Source organism: Numida meleagris, chromosome 3 (genome assembly GCF_002078875.1).
Source record: "Numida meleagris isolate 19003 breed g44 Domestic line chromosome 3, NumMel1.0, whole genome shotgun sequence".
In the NCBI taxonomy this organism is placed as follows: Eukaryota; Metazoa; Chordata; class Aves; order Galliformes; family Numididae; genus Numida; species Numida meleagris.
The window spans coordinates 35,906,114-35,927,997 of record NC_034411.1 but is presented as its reverse complement, the minus strand read 5'-3'; the positions used below and the strand labels follow the sequence as shown (position 1 = coordinate 35,927,997).

Below are 21,884 nucleotides of genomic sequence, written 5' to 3'. Positions count from 1 at the left end.
ATCAACTGTTCACTAACAGGTTTGCTAACTTGAGATGCGGAACTAGGGTCACCTCATTATGTACTATTTGGTATACCTGTCGTGCAACTGCATCTCATATAAACTCATGTGGGAGCCTAAGATTTAAGGAGCAAAACAAGCCTTGGATCACACTGTAAGAAGAGCTCTCCCTCCTGCCTTTTTGTACTCTCTTATTAAAGGATGTCTGGACAAAACGATTGTGATAATGAGAGTTGCTCTGCTCTTGAAGTGCCGGATTTCAAGACTGCTTTGAAGCAGTTCCAGAAACTAGTTGAAGAAACAGCAACCCAGAAGACAAAGGAAAGATTAGGCTTGTATATTAAAGATGATGGTAAGAGATATGCTTTCTCATTGAACGTGTAATAATTTTCACATTGAGAATAGGTGAAACAAGACTGTAGGAAAAATATCAAACTGATATTCAAACTGTGACTTCTTCACTTGCCGCGTGAAAGTGATCTTCATCTCCTTTTATGGCTTGTGGTAAATTATAATTATAAGGCCATAGTGATTGCTCACAAAATATAATTGTCAGAGTTGCCACATACACAAATTAGCACTCCTGTGGTATTTCCACTGATCTGTACAAGTACATAAACAATGCATTATGTAAATCCAATGTCTTGATTGTAAACAGTTAGGATTTGCTTTTTTCAAAGTGAGTGACTATTTATTGCCTGAAAGGATAAACTTTATCCTAGATCACTTTTCAGGTTCATTTCAACAAAACAGGATTTTATTATGGAGTCAAGGGAAGACAAGAATAGCTAAGAATTGTAGAGATATTCTTTTATCTATTTGTTTCCTGTCATGTTTTGCAAAGCAGGTGGTTTTGAAGAATAAGGCTGAGCATCTTTTTTGGCAAAATGCTTTAATGGATGCAGTGTGAGGAGCTGAAACTTGCATGTTACTGATATTGAAAGAGAAATATAACAGGAACTAGGGAAGAAAAGGACAGAAGACATAGCTCGACAGTTTTTAACTCTGGATATTGTTACTCCAATACAGATGAGATAGATTATGATAAGTTCTATAGAACCACGCAGACACTTTTTGGTCCAGAAGTCAAGGAGCATAATGTTAAGGCCTTTTTCAGGAAGATAAGCAACAATCCTGATGCAAGGACAGAATGGTGTGAGGTAAGGATTTTTAATAATTTATTAAATATAAGCAATATTGCCATACCACCAACATTCGCCTCTGAGACTGTGGGCCAACATAATATGTTGATACACATACGTTGATACACATGAATGCATCTTAAAGAATGACCTAACTGAAGAAAAACATTTTTCTTGCGTGTTTTGTGAAAGAGCACTGAGCTCTTTACCAGAGCTGTTTGTCCCCAAGCAATGTTTGATATACCAGATTCCTCACAAGGCAGCTGGATCTGGAGCATGGACCTGAGGCTAGAAATCAGTATGTCCAGTCATGAACTACTTTACTGATACACGTTGGCCTCAGGCACTGTGTTAAAATGCAAGAAATCCTATCACTACAGTATGCAATTTGTGCTCTGGGGATAGGTTTAACTTGAGCTAGACCATCATAAATTCTTTCTCTCCTTCCTCTCCCTCTTCTCCTTTTTTCGCAGAGACAAATCTGCACCTTACTTTATATTGGAAACATTAAGAGCTATACTACCATTTCAATAGAGAGTTTTGTAACAAGAGCATTCTTCCTTTCTGAATTCTGTTGTAATCCATTTTTCTGTCTCTAATGGTAAATAGCAAAGTTTGGCAAAAAAAAAAAAAAAAGAAGAAAGTAATAATGAGGTAAGTATGAAACAGTGAATCTGGTTTACCCCCTCCCAGCTCTGATGGCATATAGCTTAAGTATTTTCTGTGCCAGAGTTGCAGCTGCAGTTTGTGTTTAGTATCCCCCAGTGGACTTTTTATCTAACTGTTTATAAATTACTTCTGCATTCATCATAAAAAAAGATAATTCTGTAGTATCCACATTTTTATTCATTTTGTGAAAAAGTACTTTGTTTTGTTTCTTTTAAACATGGTGGTCTATTTTTCCCGTGTTTTGTTTGTCTATTTGTTTTAATTTATTTTTTCTTTTAGGGAGAAATATTTAACACAAAGTTGCTGGAAGTTATCTGTAAGGGAAGTTGTAGTTCTGTTATTAAATGTGCAAAGATCAGACTATTTGCATCATTCTGACTGATTTTTTTTAACCTGATGTGGCCTTATCCAACAAAGTTTGAAATATAATACTGCATTGAAAAGCTGCAGTGAATTTTTCAGTTTTTTATTTCAGTTCAGTAGGAAATTTGTTGGTGACATGTATCACCAGCTATATATGCATTATGGAACATCTTATAAATCTAAGCTTTATTCATGACAAAAGGATAAGATTTGCTTGCAGGTAGTGTGGTTATAAAGAGATGAAAACTGAATTAAGAGAACTGCTTCTGGAATTCTGGAGATTTAGCTTACACCAAAACTACATGATCACTGTATTGATCATCTGATTGTCATTTGAGCCCAATTTACATCAACTGTAACTTGAATGTTATCTTCTGATCTACTGTAATTGTAGTAACATCCTTTCTGACATGAATGGACCAAGACAGATATTTCCAGGCTCATTTGAATGGGTTCTAATAAAATAAAAATGGGACTGGTATGTTTGGTGGTGGGTCTTTTTTTTCCATTCTTTTTTTCTGGCAAACTACAGTTTCAGATTGGTCCATTTAATCTTGGAGAGTTACAAATGTGATAAATTAAATCAGAGTTCTTTTTTTTTCTAACTATGCTGAGGGCTTATGACTGTAGTTGCACTGCACCTCTAAGATCTCCTCATGTCTTTTTCAATTCTTGATGTTTAAAGATGTGTGTATTTATGCACAGGTAAGAATGATAGATTTATTTATTTTTTTCCACTCATTTTTAGCCCCTCCCCTTTTTCTATTTTACTTTTTTGAAGTTGACTTTATTTAACAGTTGACGAGCTTAAGTCTCATTTGCTTTTTTCATCCTCCTTATGCTTTTCATTGCTCTTAGGTGAAAGTTTTATTTAAAGAAGGAAATTTTCTATCTTGCCTATTGCAAACTCTGTTGGAAAGGTAACTGTCCTCTTAAGAGACTGGAAACTGTTCTGGGTATTCTGCTTGAAACCAGTTGTTTGAGAGAGATGGTGAAAGAAATAAACAAGTCTCCTCTAACTGATACATTCATTCTTATAATATTCATTAATCTACTAATTGTATTAGATAAATCACATTTCTAACCTGCAGCTTGAACATGTTACAAATTACCCCCTGTGAAAAATGGAAGTAGCCTTGATCTTGCTGTAGCTTTTTATCACTTATTTTTTCAAATGTATCATCAATAATGATTACTTTCTATAACATACCGAATATCCATCACATCCTCTGCCATCTATGCTCTAGTTTTCAAATTCTACTCTACAAGGACTTTATTTCATCCCTGTTCCCCTGAATTCCCCTGCTGTTTTTTGACACTGTTGAGCATTTCATTTATCTTGAAAGCTAAGGAAGAAGCATATGTGTAACTTTGTTCCTTTGACATTCCTCTTTCATCATTTCTGTCTCTCTCCCTTCCCAGAACTCTTAACTCTGACCATTTTCCTCTCTCTTGTTCTCACAGATATAAACTTGTCAAATTTATCTCTCCATACCTGGCACCTCTTTTGTTTGACAAAATCTTCAGGATATATTTCCACAACCTAAAAGTTCATGGCCTTATATGATTGTTTTCATTCCTTTCTCTTCCTGATGTTTCTCTTTTTCAAGTATCTCCATTTTCAAGAGTTTCCTAAGTCTCCAGCACTCTCCACAGCAGTATACCTATACTCAAATTGTACTTTTCTGTGAGAAAAAAATATATATTTTTAAATCTTCTATTTAGTCACATTAGAGTCTACTCTTAGGCATTCGGTGGCTCCAAAATATAGAAGATCTATGCTAGTCTAACAGCTATCATTTATCAAGAACTTGCGAAACTTCTGCATTTCTTCCCTGAAGGTAGATGGCCCTTTGAAATCTCTATTTTTAATGGCAAACATGAAAGATGTGTAAATTGCATTCTGCCTGATATTGTATGTTCTCTGTCAGTCTCTGCTAATGGGCTGTGCATTAGTTGAGATCCCCTGTCCCCATGTTGGAGTCAGCAAAAGCCATTTATGCTGCTCTGAGAGATTTCTAAGATCATAGAATCATAGAATACTTAGAGTTGGAAGAGACCTTTAAAGCCCATCTAGTCCAACTCCCTTACAGTGAAAAGGGACACAGCTAAATCAGGTTCCTCAGGTCTTGATCCAGCCTCGCCTTGAAAGTCTCCAGGGACAGGGCATCCACCACATCTCTGTTCAACCTGTTCCAGTGCCTCTCCACCCTCACTGTCAAAGACTTTTTCCTTATATCCAACCTAAATCTACCCTCTTTAAGCTTAAAGCCATTTCCCCTTGTTCTGTCACCGCAGACCCTGCTGAAGAGATATGCCTTCTTAGGTCAGTGTTCTGCCTGCTGAGCAGAAATGGGAGATCAGATGTGTCACTGTCCCATGTCTGCAGAAGGCATGACAGGGCACACCTGGGCATCTCACTTAGAGAGCTTCCAACTCTGTTTGCCTTAGATCAGCTACTATGCTAGCCCAACCATACCATTCAGACTCAGGAGAGACCTCATACCAGGTCAGTTTACTATTTTAAAAAAATATTCTACTACTTAGTCCTGAGAAACACAAAGAGGCTATTCTCCTTTGCTAGGAAAAATGGGAACACGCTAAAAATGCAAAATGTCACTCTTATATTCAAGAAAGACAAGAGGAAGATCCAGGGAACTAGAGGACTGTTAGCCTCACCTCAATCCCTGATGAAGGTGATGAAACTACTAATTCTAGAAAACATATCCAAACACATAAAAGATAAGAAAGTGACTGGTAGTAGTCACTGGGTTTACAAAGGGGAAATCAGAGAAATCATGCTTAACCAACTACAATGGCATGGCTATCTTGGTGGATAAGGGGAGAGCAGTGAATGATGTTTATCTCGACTTTAGTAAGGCTTTTAACATTGTCTTCCATGACATACTCTTAGTCAATCTGACCAAGTATGAGTTAGTGGGCAGTGAAACAGAAAGAATACTAGCTGAATTTCTCAGTGGCACAAAATCCAGCTGAAGGCAAGTCAATATTGATGTATATGAAGGGGTAAATATTGGGGCTAGTAATATTTAGTATCTTAAATGATGACATGGATGACAGGAATTCCAGGTGTGCACTTGTTGCACAGCTGCATTCAGACATGAATCTGTAGTTCAGATTCATATTTGGAAACAGATGGGAAGACAAAGTGATTTTACAAGAAATTAAACAGAGGAAAGTAAGGGATTGTAATGGACAGTGTATTGATGAATGTTTTCTGATAGATTATAATTGTGTACATAGTAAGGAGGATGCTATGAAATGAAAGATAGAGACTAATATTGTTCTGTAAGAATATGCAGAACAACTTCTGTTGAAAGATGTACGTATGAATTGCTCAGAGAAGAAAATAGGATGTTCTGGTATATGAAAAATATTGAACTAGAAAGAAGTGTGAACTTTTGTCTTGTATTCAAATGGGCTTTGCTTTTAGAACACATTAAAGAAAGTGACTGTATGTGATGTCCATAATATGACAAAAGAGAAGAAAAAGTACCTATCTGTACAGCTATATGGGGCTGACCTCATTTCCTGAGGAGATGACTAACCTACACTTGGGTACAGAGATTGAAGAGCTGAGAGCATTTGAGCTGGAACATTTTGCCTCCCTGGGAGAAATTAGCTACCCACCTGAATTTCCCCTCTGGGAATCTTCATTATCATTAGTACAAAAGAAACATTGCCAGGCTGAGGGATATGATTGAAAAAAAGTTTAAAAAAATGGGCTGTATACTCTTTTATTATTATTCCCCAAGTAACTAGGAATCTATGGATCTTCATAAAAAAGCTCTTCTGTGTAGGCTAACCCCTATGCGGCCTTGAATCAGTTTACAAATACAGTGACATTTTTTTTATCTGCCTCTTGAAATCTTTCATTCTAGCTGAAGGCTAGCTCAGGAAGCACAAATAGGTAAAAATGGAAAAAGGAAGTAGAAAATGATTGTTTACAGACAATCATAACAAACCAAATTGGTACTTATAAGCTTTATCAATTAGACTATTTTTATTCCCAGAATTCCGTTTATTCTGGCTTCTTTCCAAACACTGATGAAAAGTTGTGCCTGACTGGTAGACCTCTGCAATCTAAAGTCATATTGATAGCCAATGATTGAGAGAAATAATTGATGAAAATTCCGTTTTCAGGAATATGAAATGATAGAAGAAAATTTTTAAAAAGTGACTTTATGTGCATAAACATATGTTCCAGAAGTAGTATTGTTTTAAATTAATAGTTTTGTTCTATTTTGTTTTGTTTAGATTTTTGGCTATTTCATTGGAGGAAATGGTGCTACGTCTTCCCGTTTGCAAGAAGAAAACACAGTTTTCCTTACATCTGAAAAACGTCAGATTCCTTATCCAGGTGAAAAATTTCATCTTGTGTTTAAAACAAAAAACCCCAGTTTGTCTGTTTAATGCTCCCTGCTGCACACCTTATCGAAGTTACAGTGATAAAATCTCATGGCTGCTTTTGTTTACTAATCATGCTTCTTCTTGTGTGTTCCAGAGTAAGTTTCTTACTAAACTCCCTGAGCACTCCTGAATTACTTTGAAATCATTAAGTTGTCTGACTCAGACTATTTATTTGCCTTTTTGTATTTTTAAAAAATATTCTATAAAGAACTAGCACATGGATAATGCATTAATGTTATTTTGAAATGCAACATGATTTTTTAAATCAAGTATTGGATAATACATGACATAACATTTTACTGCCTTGGAGTTGGTGCCACTATGTATTTCAGGAAGATAAACGTTCTTGGTTTATGGTTTTATTTGTTTAGTACTAGGTTTTTATTTGTATGTATTGTATGTAGATTTTTCTGTGTCTGTGAGATGAAGAGTAACATTCTGTCTTTCACAGTTGTCAAGGAACGTGATTTGATTACAAGTGTAGTGAAGGTGCCCCATCTGGATTTCACAGTAACATCCTCTCAGAAAGGAGTGCTAACTGTTTTTAATAGCAAGGTAATTCTTACTCAAACAAACTTTTCCTCATTCTACTAGATAGTATATACGTGAACTGAGTGAACTGTGATCTAGAGTGAAAACTTACCTGTAGAAAAGCTAGATTTTTTTTATTAGTTAACTTTTCCCATACTTTTAAGTACAGTGGGAAATACGCATTCTAATTTTTAATTATAAACCTACTCAACAGCTAAACATGTAAAAGCTCGTAGTAGAGATTGCCAATAAAAAACTGAATAGAAGTCAATTTAATATAAAATAATCTGCCTTTTTTTTTTTTTTAAGTTTTCTTAAATTTTACATATGCGATTGGAATTGCATATGCAGTGGAAAACAGAGAATGAACTGTTTTCTACAGCTACCGGGAATATGTAGAATGGACAGAAAGATTTTTTGGTTGTTTGCAAGGAAGAGTTATTCAATACAGCAAACTCTTAAAGCTTAAAAGTCTTGAATTTTCTGACAGTCTTTGTGACACTGCTTCAGAGTCACTTCCCTCGTCAGCAAGTTGTAGGGAGATCTGTACCATTTTAAGTAGAAGTTCGGGTTCAAGATCCTATTAGAGTGGATTTTGTAAACGAGCCTCTCAGATGATATTACTATTTAAACATACATTTCTAGATGTCATGAGGTACATCACACTTCTATGTTCATCGGCACTTTAAATTTGTACAATTTTAATACAACCAGTTTATTAAAAGCTTTATCAAACAATGCAGTAAAGCTTTAAAGCAGCAATAATATTTTCTAGGGGGCCAGCTAATTAGTGCATAATGCTTCTAACAGCGGCTTGCAAAGCAACAGTTTTCTCCTGTGGATGATTAAACAACAAAGCAATACTGCAGTTTTGGTAAACGCTGAAGTAATTTATTTGAAAGCCTACTTCTTTGTCCTCCAGAGCATTATCCCTCTTACATATCTACGAGAAATAATTTCACAAAGTATAATGTTAAAAATAGTTCCTCCCCTTCTCCCACTCCCACCTCCTCCAGCCCGCCGACTGCTTTGAAGTTCTGAATGGCTGCCTTCTCATAGTCTGGACTGATGTCACTCTGACATCAGTGACTGCAGTGTAACTGATATTGCACCCAGCCGCTTAACGCAGTGAATTACAGGAGACCTCAAATCCCGTTTACAAAACCGAACATTCTGAAAATGATTAAGGCATTACAACAACAGTCAGTAACTCATGATATAATCTCTGATATCAGTTGATCTGAGCTAATGACCTTTGACTTGACTAAAATTGCTCTGATACATCTTGATGCAAGCTAGAGAAAAATCTAGCTCTTTAGCTTTGCAGTCACTTGAATCTTGTTACTAGAATATGACCCCATAGCATAAAGCCATATAAAGAGTTAACACCTTTTACATCCTTTTTCTTCAGTCAAAGGCCAAAAATTTAAAGAGTCCTGTCCTTAAGTCTCAGCTAGTGACTTGTTTTGACTAATCTGTCTTTTTAGCACATTGATAAAGGACTATGAATATACTTGCCTTGAAGTTGCTGCTTGGTAAGACTTCTGCTCATAATATGAGCTCATGAGCAATGTATCAACAAGCAGACGGGGAAGCTTATTTTTGTATAATTCTTGCACTTTTAAAGCACAGACCATTAAACTTATGGTCTTCTTGGATGCACATATGTCCCACATAAGTCAGTGTGTTCCACGTACATGAATGATGAATAATATTTGATCTGATATAATCAGTGAATCTGATATAAAACACATTTTAACTTTTCCACATCTGAGACATTTGATTGTTAAGAAACAGATATATGGAGGAAAAGATGGGGCCATATTCTGTTCATTCACACTGAGGCAAACTGATGTCCAGTGTTATTCTGATGTCCATGTTATTCTGTCTGCTCTTTGGAAAGCACATATAACTAGTTTTTAACTGATACTGTGCAAAACCTGAGAATAGCTTAAAAATGCAAAAAAACTAATATAAAAATAAGAATAAGAACAATAAAGAGATTTTAAACCATCACACAGCTTGTCTATGCAGTAAACTTCAGTTTAACGTGAAACTTTTTTAACAGTACTATTAAGTTCTACTCAAAGATCATCCTTGATAACACTGCATCACACCTTTATCGGAAGAAATTCCATGATCACTGCTTCTCATTCTATGAAATGAGGAATTGCTGGGATGGGAATGAGGCTACAGATTTACTATGGGTGATGAACATGGGCAAGAGGAAGTGAAAAAGCATCTACAGGTGTTTCAGGAGGGAAAAATCTGCTTTTGAAAACTGAACATTAGTTTGGCTAGAGGACAAAGAAGGTGACTGTCTCTTCTGTATAGTGGCGCCAGATATGCCTACCTCCCTGTGACTTTCAACATATTAGTTTTCAAGACATATACTATGCTGTCTGCCAATAATTAACTTTGCTGAAAGGTGCTATACCAATATGGCTATTCCTATTTGCAGTGTAAGGTGCTATCTCTACCTGCTGGCACTAGTTCACATAATCTGGGCCAGAATCAGCTTGTGTTTCTGTATACCACATCCTTCTTCTCATAGGAATTCTAGCTGTGAAAGACCAATAAAAGTACAATTTAATTAGAAGAACATCTGATCTGTATTCCACTATAAAAAGTTCTGTTTTTTCTTCTTCGCTTATTTTGCTCAAACATCACAAACATTAAAAACAAACAAAGTGAAGCAACAGTGATAGAAAAAGAGAATATAAGTTCCTCACTTTACATACAGAGGAACAGCCAGTAGATTTAAATATCTTTCTCAGATGTGAACTGCAAACTCTTTCGGTTGGCTGCTATTAGAACAATAGACTTTTTAGACTTTTAGTTTAATTGCTAACAAGTTATTATTTTTATTTTTCAGATGAAAGTTCTGGCAACCACCAATGTTAAAGTAAGTTCATTTTCCTCCTTTTAAATCATTTGAAGTAAAATTCAATGGGTATTATGGTGAAATAGTTAGAAACGGAGCATTTTTCTAATGTGTATAATTTCTAATGACCTTGAGATATCTGCATAATCTGACATGAGGTACCGTTGGATGAACACACTCAATTTTTTCCTATTAATTATACAAACATTTAAGTAATCTGATTTATTTCTTCTGATAGAAAGAAATCTGAGATAAATCTTGCTTTTGTCTACCAAATTGTCCATTGATAGAATTTCTATCTATTACCTTTCCAAGACATTTTCTTCTGAGCCTCAACGCTTCCTTTGCCAGTGTAAAATTTAAATGAGAAAAAACAAATGTTTATTAGTGAAAAACAGTTCTACATCTTGCTAGTTGGATTGGTAGGCTATATGGCATGTACCTTAAAAGCTCATTTTACCCTGCGAGTATCACTACGCATTTTAGGTAATGAGTTTCCTTCGGTTAAACTGCAGACAAGAGAATTGTCATCAGACCTAACAAAGTGATGTAATCCCTTGACCTGAAAGTCTCTGTAGGTGTCTTGTGCCAGGTGACAGTGCTTTTTTATTGACTCTCTTTCACATATTGTGAATGTTCTAAAATGAGATAGAAATACACGGTGTTCTGGGCAGAGGGTGTTTTACTGTGACAGGGGGAAAATATTTGGCAGCCATGGCGGAATTTGGCACTGTTCAAGGAGACCTCTGCCATAGGAAGCCAGAAAGGAGGATGGGTTTAATATGATGGTACCTCTCAAGATTGTAGTATAATAACTGTTGGAATGGTGATTCCAAATGGATGCAGTACCAAAATTGGTACATTTTACATTATCTGTGAGTACAGACTGCTGTTCAGCTCTGCACCATCTGCTGTCTCTTTTTGTTATGTGCCACCTTCCAATATTTTTCCAGCTGAGATGCACCCGCTTTTGCATGCTTCCCTAGGGAAAGGAAGAAGGAAGACAGAAATAGTTTAGATTCCTCCTCTTTGGGATGGAGTATCATGGCTGCTGGGTATCACTGGATCAGTGGATATCATTGCTGCACACAATGCTAGGAAATCCTTTTAGCCCTCTGTCTGGAAGATTAGCAGTTGCTATATTTTCTTTTTTGATGTTAGAACTGTGAAATTTTAACAACTTTTGTTAAAAATGTCCCTCTTCTACTTCCTGCTCTGCCTTGTCTTAGAAAATGAGCAATCTTAATTAAACATTCCTATTTAAAAGTTTGCACTGAAAAGTCTTCTCCTTAGCTAATATATCCTCCTCTCATCCTTCCTCTAATTTGTGGGGGGAGACTTAACAACAAAGAGCTCAACAGACTCTGGTAGATCTTATCTCTATGAGGCCTCCGGAGTCTGGAGACAGGGCTAAGGTGTAAACAGAATACTCTTTAGTATGCACAGCTAATGTGGTCACTTCTGGGACAGTTAAGCAACCCTTTGTTATCTACGTTGTTGTGAAGAACTTAAGGATAATTAACCGTGAGTGGAGTTACTGCTTACGAGTGAAGGATATATAAGGTGTGTGTAAAACACAATAAAGAGAACTTGCTATTCAGAAGACTTGCTATTCAGAAGATGCCACACTGACTGAGGGAATTCTGTAACGGGACCAAGCGCCGACACAAATTACTGCACTGAAAACAGAATTAAACTGGCTATTTTTGGCTGGAACTTTTTGATGGTTTTTAAAAGGTTCTTTGCAGAACATAAAGTTTTAAGATATTATATTTTTAAAACTGAGATGCTATATCCTTATCCCAAATTGCTGTGAAATAAAATGTGTTGAGGGAAGAAATTCTACTTCCCAGTGGAAGTGAGGTAATAAATTCCACTTACTTCCCATACAGTAGAAATGTATGGTACTATTAACTGGATCAACTTGGTTTTTATTTGGGAGATATATCTCTAGAATTGAGTTGTGGGGTTTTTTTGCCGTTTTTTTTTTTTTAAAATTATTTCAAAGCAAGCTTATTGAAACTGAAGGTTCTCATTTCCATAGCTTTTACCTAAACAATTATTAAAAATCAAAAACACCAGTATCTTACATGAGCACAAGTCATCACTAACCATGGACTTATTTAAAAAAGGGTGAACTATTCTAGTTGTAGACCTATGGTGGTCTTTTAAATGTTACAGTACAGAACTATGAGTAATACTTCATAATTTTCGAGTAGCTAGAGAGAAAGCTGCCTTTGCTTTGCAGAAAAAGCAGTCTGTTATTTTTTCACTGTAATTGTTATGCTGATTTGCGGAATCAAACTCCATAACCCGAGATTAGGTTATAAAGCAGGTATGTTTATTATGGTGCTGCGCCCACACCGGATGCGAGGGGGTTCACCGCCCTACCAAACTCGCATAACCATGGGCAGAAATGTTAGATATTTAAAAGCCAAGCTTATACATATTCAGCAGGTTTCCCGGGACCCATCTACATATTCAGCAGGTTTCCCAGGACTCATCTACATATTCATCACTTCCTGGGAATTCCTTTGCATATGGTCCGTCCCTCCAGCGCATGCGTTGTAGTTCCCCCTGGTGGTCGTTGGATTCAGGCTCGAGGTCTTCCTCCCTCCTCCTGGTGGTCGTTGGATGAAGGTTCGACGTCTTCATCACTCTGCCCTTTTCACCCCACTGCTGCTTTGCAGAGTCACTCTGCCTTCAGTCGGTTCCTTGTACTGGTCCCTGCTGATAATGGAGTTTCGCCGAGTTCCTTTTCTTATCTTGCCTTACATTCTACTTACCCCAGCCCCATGCAATAGTTAACCCTTCGACTGTCCTCTCTAACTCAATGCCATTTACATTTCTTTTAGTATCAGATTCAGAACTAGCATTACCTGTTTGAACAAAATGTATGTTTCTGTGCATCCTTGTACAAATGAAGTAAGGTACTGAATTCATAGATAAATTACTAGACTTCAAACTTTTCATTTATTGTTAAACAATGATGTGTGTAGAGAATGGCTAAGGAGTTGCAGAACAATCCTGAGGTTCCTCTGCCTTCTTCCATTCCGCGTTCTCACTCTTAAAATGTTACAAATCCGAGACTTAGAATGATAAAGGTCTTGGCCCTGAAGATACTGAAGTAGAGAGGCTGTGAAATACAGTAGTTCTAGGAATAAAATCTAGTAAGTTGCAGCTATCAGAACTTTCCCAGCATCGTGATAGTATAAATAGAAATTGAACTATGACTACACATATCAATCATTTATGATTTTGTTCCAGATATTTCATGGGGAACAGGTCACTTCAATCAAACCTGATTTCATTCCTTGATGAGACTATGTAGCTGAGCAGAAAGAACAGAGGCATAAATATATAACTTAAGACTGTACTGTATTTGCCTTAATACCACATGACTTTCTGTTTTAAAATATGACCACTGTAAAAAAATACTAAAGTGCACATTGAATGGATTAAGGACTGTCCAACTGACAGTTGTCAGCATGGAAACATTGCTGAATGGAAATACTGACAGTGAATAAGTTGCTTCTCTTGAAGAATGGAAGTGAAATGTCTTAAAAGACAGATAATGCAGAATAGCATAGACAGACCTAGTGGATGGAAGCTGTAGTCAGACAAGATGAAATAAAAAATTGTATTGGAGGTGAGGGAGTGAAGACAGAGCCCTGGAGTGACAGGAAAGAAATAGTGGAAGCTGGCGCAGCTGCCTGTGTTGTCTGTCAAGTACTGCAGTGTTTGGAGTGAAAGCTTTACACGCTTCTCTTAAGCTGAATTTAGGCCGCATGTTTTGCTTAAAGTCTCTGTTAGACCGTTCTATCTGCAACTTCTCAGTGAGCCAAATCCATCTGTTAATTTGTGCATTGCTTTCTTCAGTACTTCATTCTATTTGGTTCTGATAAGTCTCAAGTCCCACTAGGGAGTCTGTTTTGGCAAGAACTTTCAATGTGGATCTTAAGGATATAACACCATGCTCTACTATTTACACAACCTGTTTATTTCACTGGCTAACATCCTTGAACATAGAACTAGCTTGGAAGAAAGCGTTGCCCAAGTTGAACAAACTCTGCATCTCTGTTAAGCTCTAAATTTCTCAGTGGATGTTCTCTAGAGCATGCTGTGAAGAAAGCCAAATTCAGTGGTCTCTGCAGACCTTTATAGGTATGGCTCTTTGGTGTGATTTAAGTAATTTATCTTGAATTATTTAAGACAAATTTAGTGCAACTTTTCATAAGATGTGAATCTTTCGCCTATATATGTGAAAAAAATTCTACTGAAGAAGGAAGGAAGAAAAATACTGCTGTAAATGGGTGAATATTGCTTTCCATCTCTCTGTTGGCTTTTCATAAAGTCTATATCAAATTGCCTTCCATCATCTGTAGACTGAAACACAGAAGAACATAACTAACAGTTCTGCCTCTACCTGTGATGTTGGTGTTAAAATGTCAGCTAGAGAACTGTCTCTTACAAAACAGAGATAACTCTCTAAACAGGCATCTAGGAAAAATAATCTTTGGAATAAAACACAAAATTTCTTTTTATTCTTTTTATTTGTAACTAGTGACAGGACAAGGGGGAATGACTTCACGTTGAGCCAGGGGAGATTTAGGCTGGACATTAGGAAATACTACTTTTCTGAAAGAGTGGTCAGGCGCTGGAACGGGCTGCCCAGGGAGGTGGTGGAGTCACTGTCCCTGGAGGTGTTCAAGAAACATTTAGATATAGCGTTGAGAGACATAGTTTAGTGGGGTTATTGGTGGTAGGTGGATGGTTGGACTGGATGATCTTGTAGGTCTTTTCCAACCTAGCTAATTCTATGATTCCATGATTCTATGATTCTATGATTCTATGATTCTTGGCCTAAATTTTGAGTTTATTACAAGTTACTGGCAATTCCTGTATAATCTAGTCTATACTCCTTTTCTGGTCCACTTGTTTTTTTCCATTTAGAGAATAGCACTAGAGGTAATTTACTTCCCATTGTAATGGCTAGTAAGGTCTATCTCTCACTTTTCTGGACACTACTTTGCTATATTTTGTCTCCTTTTGACCAAAGAACATCTTTCGCTCACTGGACAACCTGCTGATCTTACAAGATATGTCTTTTCAGACCTCAGTTGATTTCAGTGTTTTCCAAATTCAATGAAAACTAAATCCTTAAAAGATAATAAATGCAAAGAGATGTAAGACTATGTATTGTAGCATAGCAACTGTAATACCACCTGATAACTAGAACCAGCATGATATCTTTGCAGCTCATACAATATTTGCTATGCAATTACATATGTCATCCCATTATACTCACCACTAATCTGAATTTTCCAGCCTGGTCCTTCTTACTAAGTGATGCAGAACTTCTGAATATCCTAGCAGCACCTAGTGCTAGTTTATGAAAATAAGCATGTTCATAAAAATACTCTGATAACCTCAGTCTCTGTAGACTGGGTCCCAGTTAATGGATTTTTTTCATAAACTATTCAGTTTTTCTTTCTGAAAATCACTTTCCATGAGAAAACATGGAAACATTAAGTACTTCTATAGATCTGTCAGTTTATAAATAGCTGTTATCAATGGGCTATTTCCTTATCTTTTACCAAAGACATTATGGTCCTTGATGGCAGCATGTTATTGAAAGAAATCTACAAATTATTAAAATCTTATACAAAGTTGTAGCCACCTACAACTTTACTTGTATGTCAAATAGTCATACCTTGTGAGGTACAGCATCTGAGGCACGGTCTCCGATACAAATGATCCGAATCATTTATTACATGTTCTAACGTCCCTTATATACATTCACGAGTTTTCTCTTTTAATTTTCCCACCTGCCACAAAACATTCAATGAACACTCCTTAGCCGTGCATGCAGGCACTTATCCAATCGGAGCCATGAGTCGTTCCTAACCACGAGCTCTTCCTCCAATCATGGTCTTTATCACACGGCCATCAGAAAGCTTACTTGACTTTGTTTTTCTCTTCTTCTGGAGATATCCTTAGTTCTCAGCCTTGCTTTCTCATGCTGGTAGTTTTTCTTGTATTCCCACAGTGAGGTATGGCTATTGCTTGCACTTTCAATGATATTTCTTTTTCAGTAATTTCTTGTATTCTTCTGTTTCTGTCTCCACAGAACAATTTCATGACAGAATTTTATTACAGCAGACTTTGGGGTTTTCATTTCATTTTAGGTCAGTTGATTTCCTTTCCAAGTCTAGATAGTAAATTTTCCAATTGCTTTCAACACACAAAACAGAAGAGGTTCAATCTGTTCAATCTATTCAATCTATTGAAAACAGTAGACTTTCAGGCAGGCAATAACAATTCAGATTGTTTGCTTGCGCGGTTTTTTGTTTGCTGCTTAGAATTTATTGAAGATTTTTTTTTTTGTTTACACCTCAAATATTTTTGAGGAGACAAGCAGTTGCTGCTATAATTCAAGTCAGTAAATCAAAAGGGCAAAAGTTTGTTACTTTCCAGTTCTAGAACTACCATCTGGTTCTCTTCCAAATGAACTTCTCATCCACTCAAATCAATGTTCTTTTAAACTTGGCCTTTATTTTTGAACTACTAATGTAGAAAGGCTGTGTCATTCCACAAACAACAACAACAAAAAGAAAGTGATAGGTGAAGTCAGTATCCTTTAAAGAATACTAGGTTGTCAGTTATTCACAAGTTGTACTGAATTTGCAACTGCATGCAGGTATAAGTTGTTGTTACATGAGCAAGATCCTCTTACAAATTTCTGAACGCCATAGTGTCTCTATGAATTAGCTAAGAGGAATAGAGAAACAGTAGAGAACAATTTTCATATTGGTAGAATTGTTTGAAAGCATTAGCCAGTGGTGCCTGCATACCTTTATAAAGTGTTTGAAAGTAGGAGATGCTGGAAAATCAGAAGTTTCTACTTCATATTTTTGAGCTAAGTCTGAACAAGATTGTTTCCTCTTTAGTTCTATGTAGTATAATTATGTTTTAAGAATTACTGAAAACCTTTATTTAGGAATTCCAGCATAAAGTGAGCAGAGATATAGCAAAAATAAATGTACTCCTAGTGCCGTCTGTTTCTGTCATCATCAGAGAAGAATAAGTAGTATAAATATAGAAACTAAGAATAGCTAGATTTAAGCTTTTACCAGATAAACTCCTTCATATGTTCTTCTCCTAACTGCATTATCCCTGACATGGGTATCTTGATAATTTCACAGAATTACACTTTTATCTTTGTTAATGTAAATTGTTTACTTATGAAAAGACATGCTCCCATGATTGCTTGAATTGTTACCCGAAAAGATCAAGTGAACTTTTTAATGTAATTCTCCAAAATCTTATTTTTGTTTTTGCTGCTTGTTGATTTCTTGGGTAACTCAGCAAATTCTCACACAGTAACTGGATTATTTCTGCTAAGTAGGTGAGAAATATTTGACGTTCAACTAGGATAAGTCACTTCACAAGGCGTGTACTGACTGACTTCTGAACATTCAGTTACCAGGACAGTATATACAGGGAACAGAACTCTCCAGGGTAGGGAAACATTTGATCTAATAATATCAGATGTGTCTTCTCACATCACTATCCTGTAATGTGATTAGTTTTGTTTATTTGTTTTGAAGTAATACCTGAGATTCTTGGTTGTATTTCTAGGCAAGTATACGAAAAAGATTCTGGTTTCTGGTTATCATGGTTTTAAGTCCTTTCATCAGGGCTTACTTTATTTCCTAAAATTTAACTACAACACACACAAAAAAAGCCTCTTAGACTTCCTCTGTAAGCAATCAAGAAGTGCAAAGATTCTCCTTATTGCTCGAGTTTGATTCTCCTTTTGCCCCTCTACCATCTCACTGCACATGATATCCTTTGAAGCCTGTACAAGATGCAGCTCTGTTATTCTGACTGCATAAACACAAACCAAGACTACAAGGTGGAAACTCGATTACAAACATGAAACTGTTTTTTTTTCACACCAGTTAGTTGTTGTTATCTGACACGATGGTAAAAGACCCCCAAAAGTGGGAGATAACAAGGTCTTGTGTAAGAATTACCAAGCATTCTCCATAACCTCTGGCGGGCTATAATTTTCCACTTGTCTCGTGTAGAAAACAGCACAAGAAATCCTTGTAAATGGATTACCACTTGCACATGGCCATTAGGAGGAAACAAAACATTACAGTATTGACATCACTGTCAGAATATTGGACCCTTCACACTAACAGCAAATTCAATATTGTGTACAACAATCGAAACGAAAGTAGAAGCACCAGCTGCTGCCTTCAGTTCACCATCATTTTAGTCTTGTGCTTTTTGCTTCCTAATTCACTTAAGGGATGAAAACTGTATATTTAGCATTGTAGATCCCTGTTATAGCTATTTATCAAGTACTTCCACTGGAGCTAGTGTTGTTTAGAGGATATGAGTAGGTATAGATTCCTTGACGAACTGAAAAAAAAAAATGTAATTTAAGTCTGTGTCATTGTTTCATTGTAACTTTTAAAATAATAGTTTCGCCATTGCAGGCTTATCAGAAAACATTCTGTATTTCAATACATGAACTTAATGTGGAAATAAGAGAAATATAAGTAAGATATGTAAGATAAGTAATATAAGTAAGGTAGAACCTATATAATAAACCACGGAATAGGATTTCAGAAAGGAATTTTTTTTAAGTTGAAAAAATTGATACAATGAGCATATTTTTCTACTCCGCTCTCACTTTGGGAAGGTCCATCACATTTTCAAAAATTAAATACATATATCAGAACAATTATTAATGGTTAAACAAAAGCAAAATTCAGGGTATTGTAGTAAATTTGAGTCTCCACTTTGCAAGATTATGATTTGTATAACTGCAGATATACTCCAAATATGGGATAACACAGGCATATGTACTGCATATATTTGTAAATATGGAATCTACCTATTGGTAGTATGTATTTAAATTATGTATGTATTTAATACAAAATACTTATTTTTATAGACATTCATTTTGGTAGGGTTTATTTTTTGGGTAGAGTTTCAGCCACAGCTGGAAATTTGACTGCCTTTAACTTTGTTTTATTTTTAACTAAGCTGTATCCAAGGAAAAAAAATACCTGCTTTAACACAGATGTGTAACCTTTAAACTTTGGTTTGCTGTGCTCAGAATACTCCTGAGTGTCATCACAGCTCAACTAGCAGTGTACTTTTTTGTGTATCCTCTTAGGTGCAATCTCTGCATCTGATGTGAGTTACTGATAACAGGATGAGCCTAGCTGCTGCATTTGGGAGCTACTCTTGGAGTTAGAACTCTTAGTCTCACTAGCTTGGGCTGGATCTAGCAAGTTACTGCTGAGTAAATGGAATTTATGCAGAGATGCTTTAAAACAAGTATTTTAAACCAACAGACAAGGTTATAAATTCTGAGAGAACATCCTTGTTTAGCTTCTCTTTTTATTTTCATCAGGATACTACTTGGATCAATGAATGTGATTTCCTAACTCAGCTGAAATGTGTTGTGGCTGTAACTGAAAGGACAATCATCGTCTGGGACTATAAGTCAATAGGGAAAAAGGTAGTGTATTTGATCAAGCAAATGTGGAAGAGGAGATCTGAGGAATGTTAATCTATTTTTTCAATGTACATTCATATCCCTTTTGCCTAATGAGATGAATACATTAACTTTTGTCTTTGTAGGAAGGAACTCAATGAAACAGTGTAATTCATACTAAAGAAAGAATACTCTTTACACAAATGTGATTTTTAGACTGTCTTAAAACTTGAAAAAAAAATGGAAAATTTTGTCCTGTGTTGCCAACAAACTTACAAAGCAGTTTGTTTTTCTGCATATATCTAATGCATATGTGTACACATATACATCTGATGTATGTGTGCAGATATCTTGGACTCTATTAAAAATCAAGGGACAGGTCTTCCAAAGGAATTCAGCATAGACTCTTTTGAGGTAACTTTCTGATTTAAAGAAAATCTTTCTTCACGTACTTTATTTTTGTTTGGACTTTTCAGGTGTAAAAGCATCTTGCTATATGTTCAAGCAAGTTTATGTTTATGCAGGTTTATGCCTTATTACAAAATATGATTTTTTACAAGGATTTATCAACCTTGCCTTAGCTTTTTTGCCCAGTTCCTGGGGTTTTCTCAGCATTTCTGAGGAGATATAAATAGAAGAAGCAAAGTAAATAGTTTTAGAATAAGATAAAGCTTTAGAATTTTTCATTTGCTCTCAAAATATTAAAAGTCATGTTCCCACGTTCAGAAAAATCAATGGAAGTCTTTCTTTCAATTCAGCTGGAATTCTGAGAAGGAAGGCTTGAACATTTTTTCTCATAGTGGTTTCCTCTAGTCATTATATCAGTGAGAACTGTAACTGTCTTGTGGCTGAATAAAAAATAATTCTCTTTTGAGATCACGGGAATAATATACAGACACTCTGTGGTATGTCTCTTCAGTGCTTCTGTGCAATACAGAGAACTATGAAGCAGTTGATTCCTATGGATGTTAACAGTTGACAATTTAGGTTGGCAAGGGTGCTTTAATCGAGTAACAGATGGAGTCAAGACAGTAGAACCAATAAGTAGTATAATGCAGATGACCCCAAATGCAATTCCCAGCCCTTCTCAGTGTAGGAAAATGCCACAGCAGCTTGCAGTTGTATTCACTCCCGTCTCAATTTTTAAAAATTCAAACACCTGCCCGATACAAGTACATTTCGTACTTCTAGGCTTTATTAATAACTTCTAGACTGTGTGTGTTACTGTTTATTTTATGATTTGAATAATTCTGTAAGTCAGCTATTTCACTTTTTCTTCTAGATAACATCTTTTTCAACAGGAAACTATTTATGATCTTAGCAAATACACCATTCCAATAAACTATTTACTGAATTTCACAGAATAATTATTTTATCATAAAACCAATGGAAAACAGTCTGCTCTGTGTTTGCACGGTGACTATGTCTGATCAACCGGCTGAGGATAATATCCTAATGGGAGATGATAAGGGTTATGTTAACCTACTTAAAGTGACCAGTGATCACTTTGGATTGAAGCAATGTAAAGGTAAAAAAGAATCACAACTTCAGATCTTGGATTCCAAAGACTTTAACATGTAAGTTATTTATGATAAAATATTTTAAGTTGGGCAATATTAGTTTATTTGTGGTCTCTGGATTGAGTGAAGGATCAGCTTCAGTGTGTGAATTAACCCCACCTAACAAAGAAAATAGTTTTGAAAACTGCAGGTAACGTAATTTCCTTGTTGTTGTGTAAAGAAAGTGATATAATTTTCAGTAGATCTTACAACAGGATGGCCAAAGAGCAAAATTCCGGGGAAGAATTCACAATTGCCTTTAGCCAGACATAGGGAAGCTTTATTGTGTCTTAATAAATAGAAGCATCATTATTACTAGTGAAGAGCATAATTCAACTCTAACACTAGCTTTGTTCTAAGATCTGTTTGCTTTTGAGCTGAAAGAGTTGTTCTGGACCTGACCTGGGTATTAAATGCTGTATACATGTATATGTATATATACATAAGCTATACATATATACATATGTTTATATGCTGTATATAAGTGTGTACATAAGCTATATGTATATACACATTTATTGTGTATGATCTTACAGACAAAATACCTGCCCAGCCATGGGCATGTTGCAGTAGATGCTACTAAATCATAATAATAACACCTCAATTTGTATCCATAGTGTTAAACGCAAGCTACATGATGACTGGGTTTTGAAAGTGAAGTATATTTCTGACCTAAATTGTTTTGGATCCTGCTCCTCGGACAGCATTCATTCATTTGTTTTGGATGATGTAAAGCGACTAGAGGACAACTTGTAAGTATACGACAAATTAAAAAAAAAAAAAGA

General features: G+C 35.9%; 1 protein-coding gene across 2 annotated transcripts in view; it reads left to right on the top strand.

Moving 5' to 3' along the window:
* The window catches only part of WDR64 (WD repeat domain 64), a 67,053-nt gene continuing 45,169 nt past the window's right edge, over positions 1 to 21,884 (top strand). For both annotated transcript variants that reach the window (XM_021390858.1, XM_021390857.1), the window contains exons 1-8: positions 1 to 352; positions 1,030 to 1,160; positions 6,453 to 6,555; positions 7,057 to 7,160; positions 10,012 to 10,041; positions 19,457 to 19,564; positions 20,903 to 21,117; positions 21,717 to 21,851. In XM_021390858.1, coding sequence (XP_021246533.1) covers positions 202 to 352; positions 1,030 to 1,160; positions 6,453 to 6,555; positions 7,057 to 7,160; positions 10,012 to 10,041; positions 19,457 to 19,564; positions 20,903 to 21,117; positions 21,717 to 21,851 — 977 coding nt within the window. In that variant the 5' untranslated portion in view covers positions 1 to 201. The remainder of the gene's footprint in view (positions 353 to 1,029; positions 1,161 to 6,452; positions 6,556 to 7,056; positions 7,161 to 10,011; positions 10,042 to 19,456; positions 19,565 to 20,902; positions 21,118 to 21,716; positions 21,852 to 21,884) is intronic.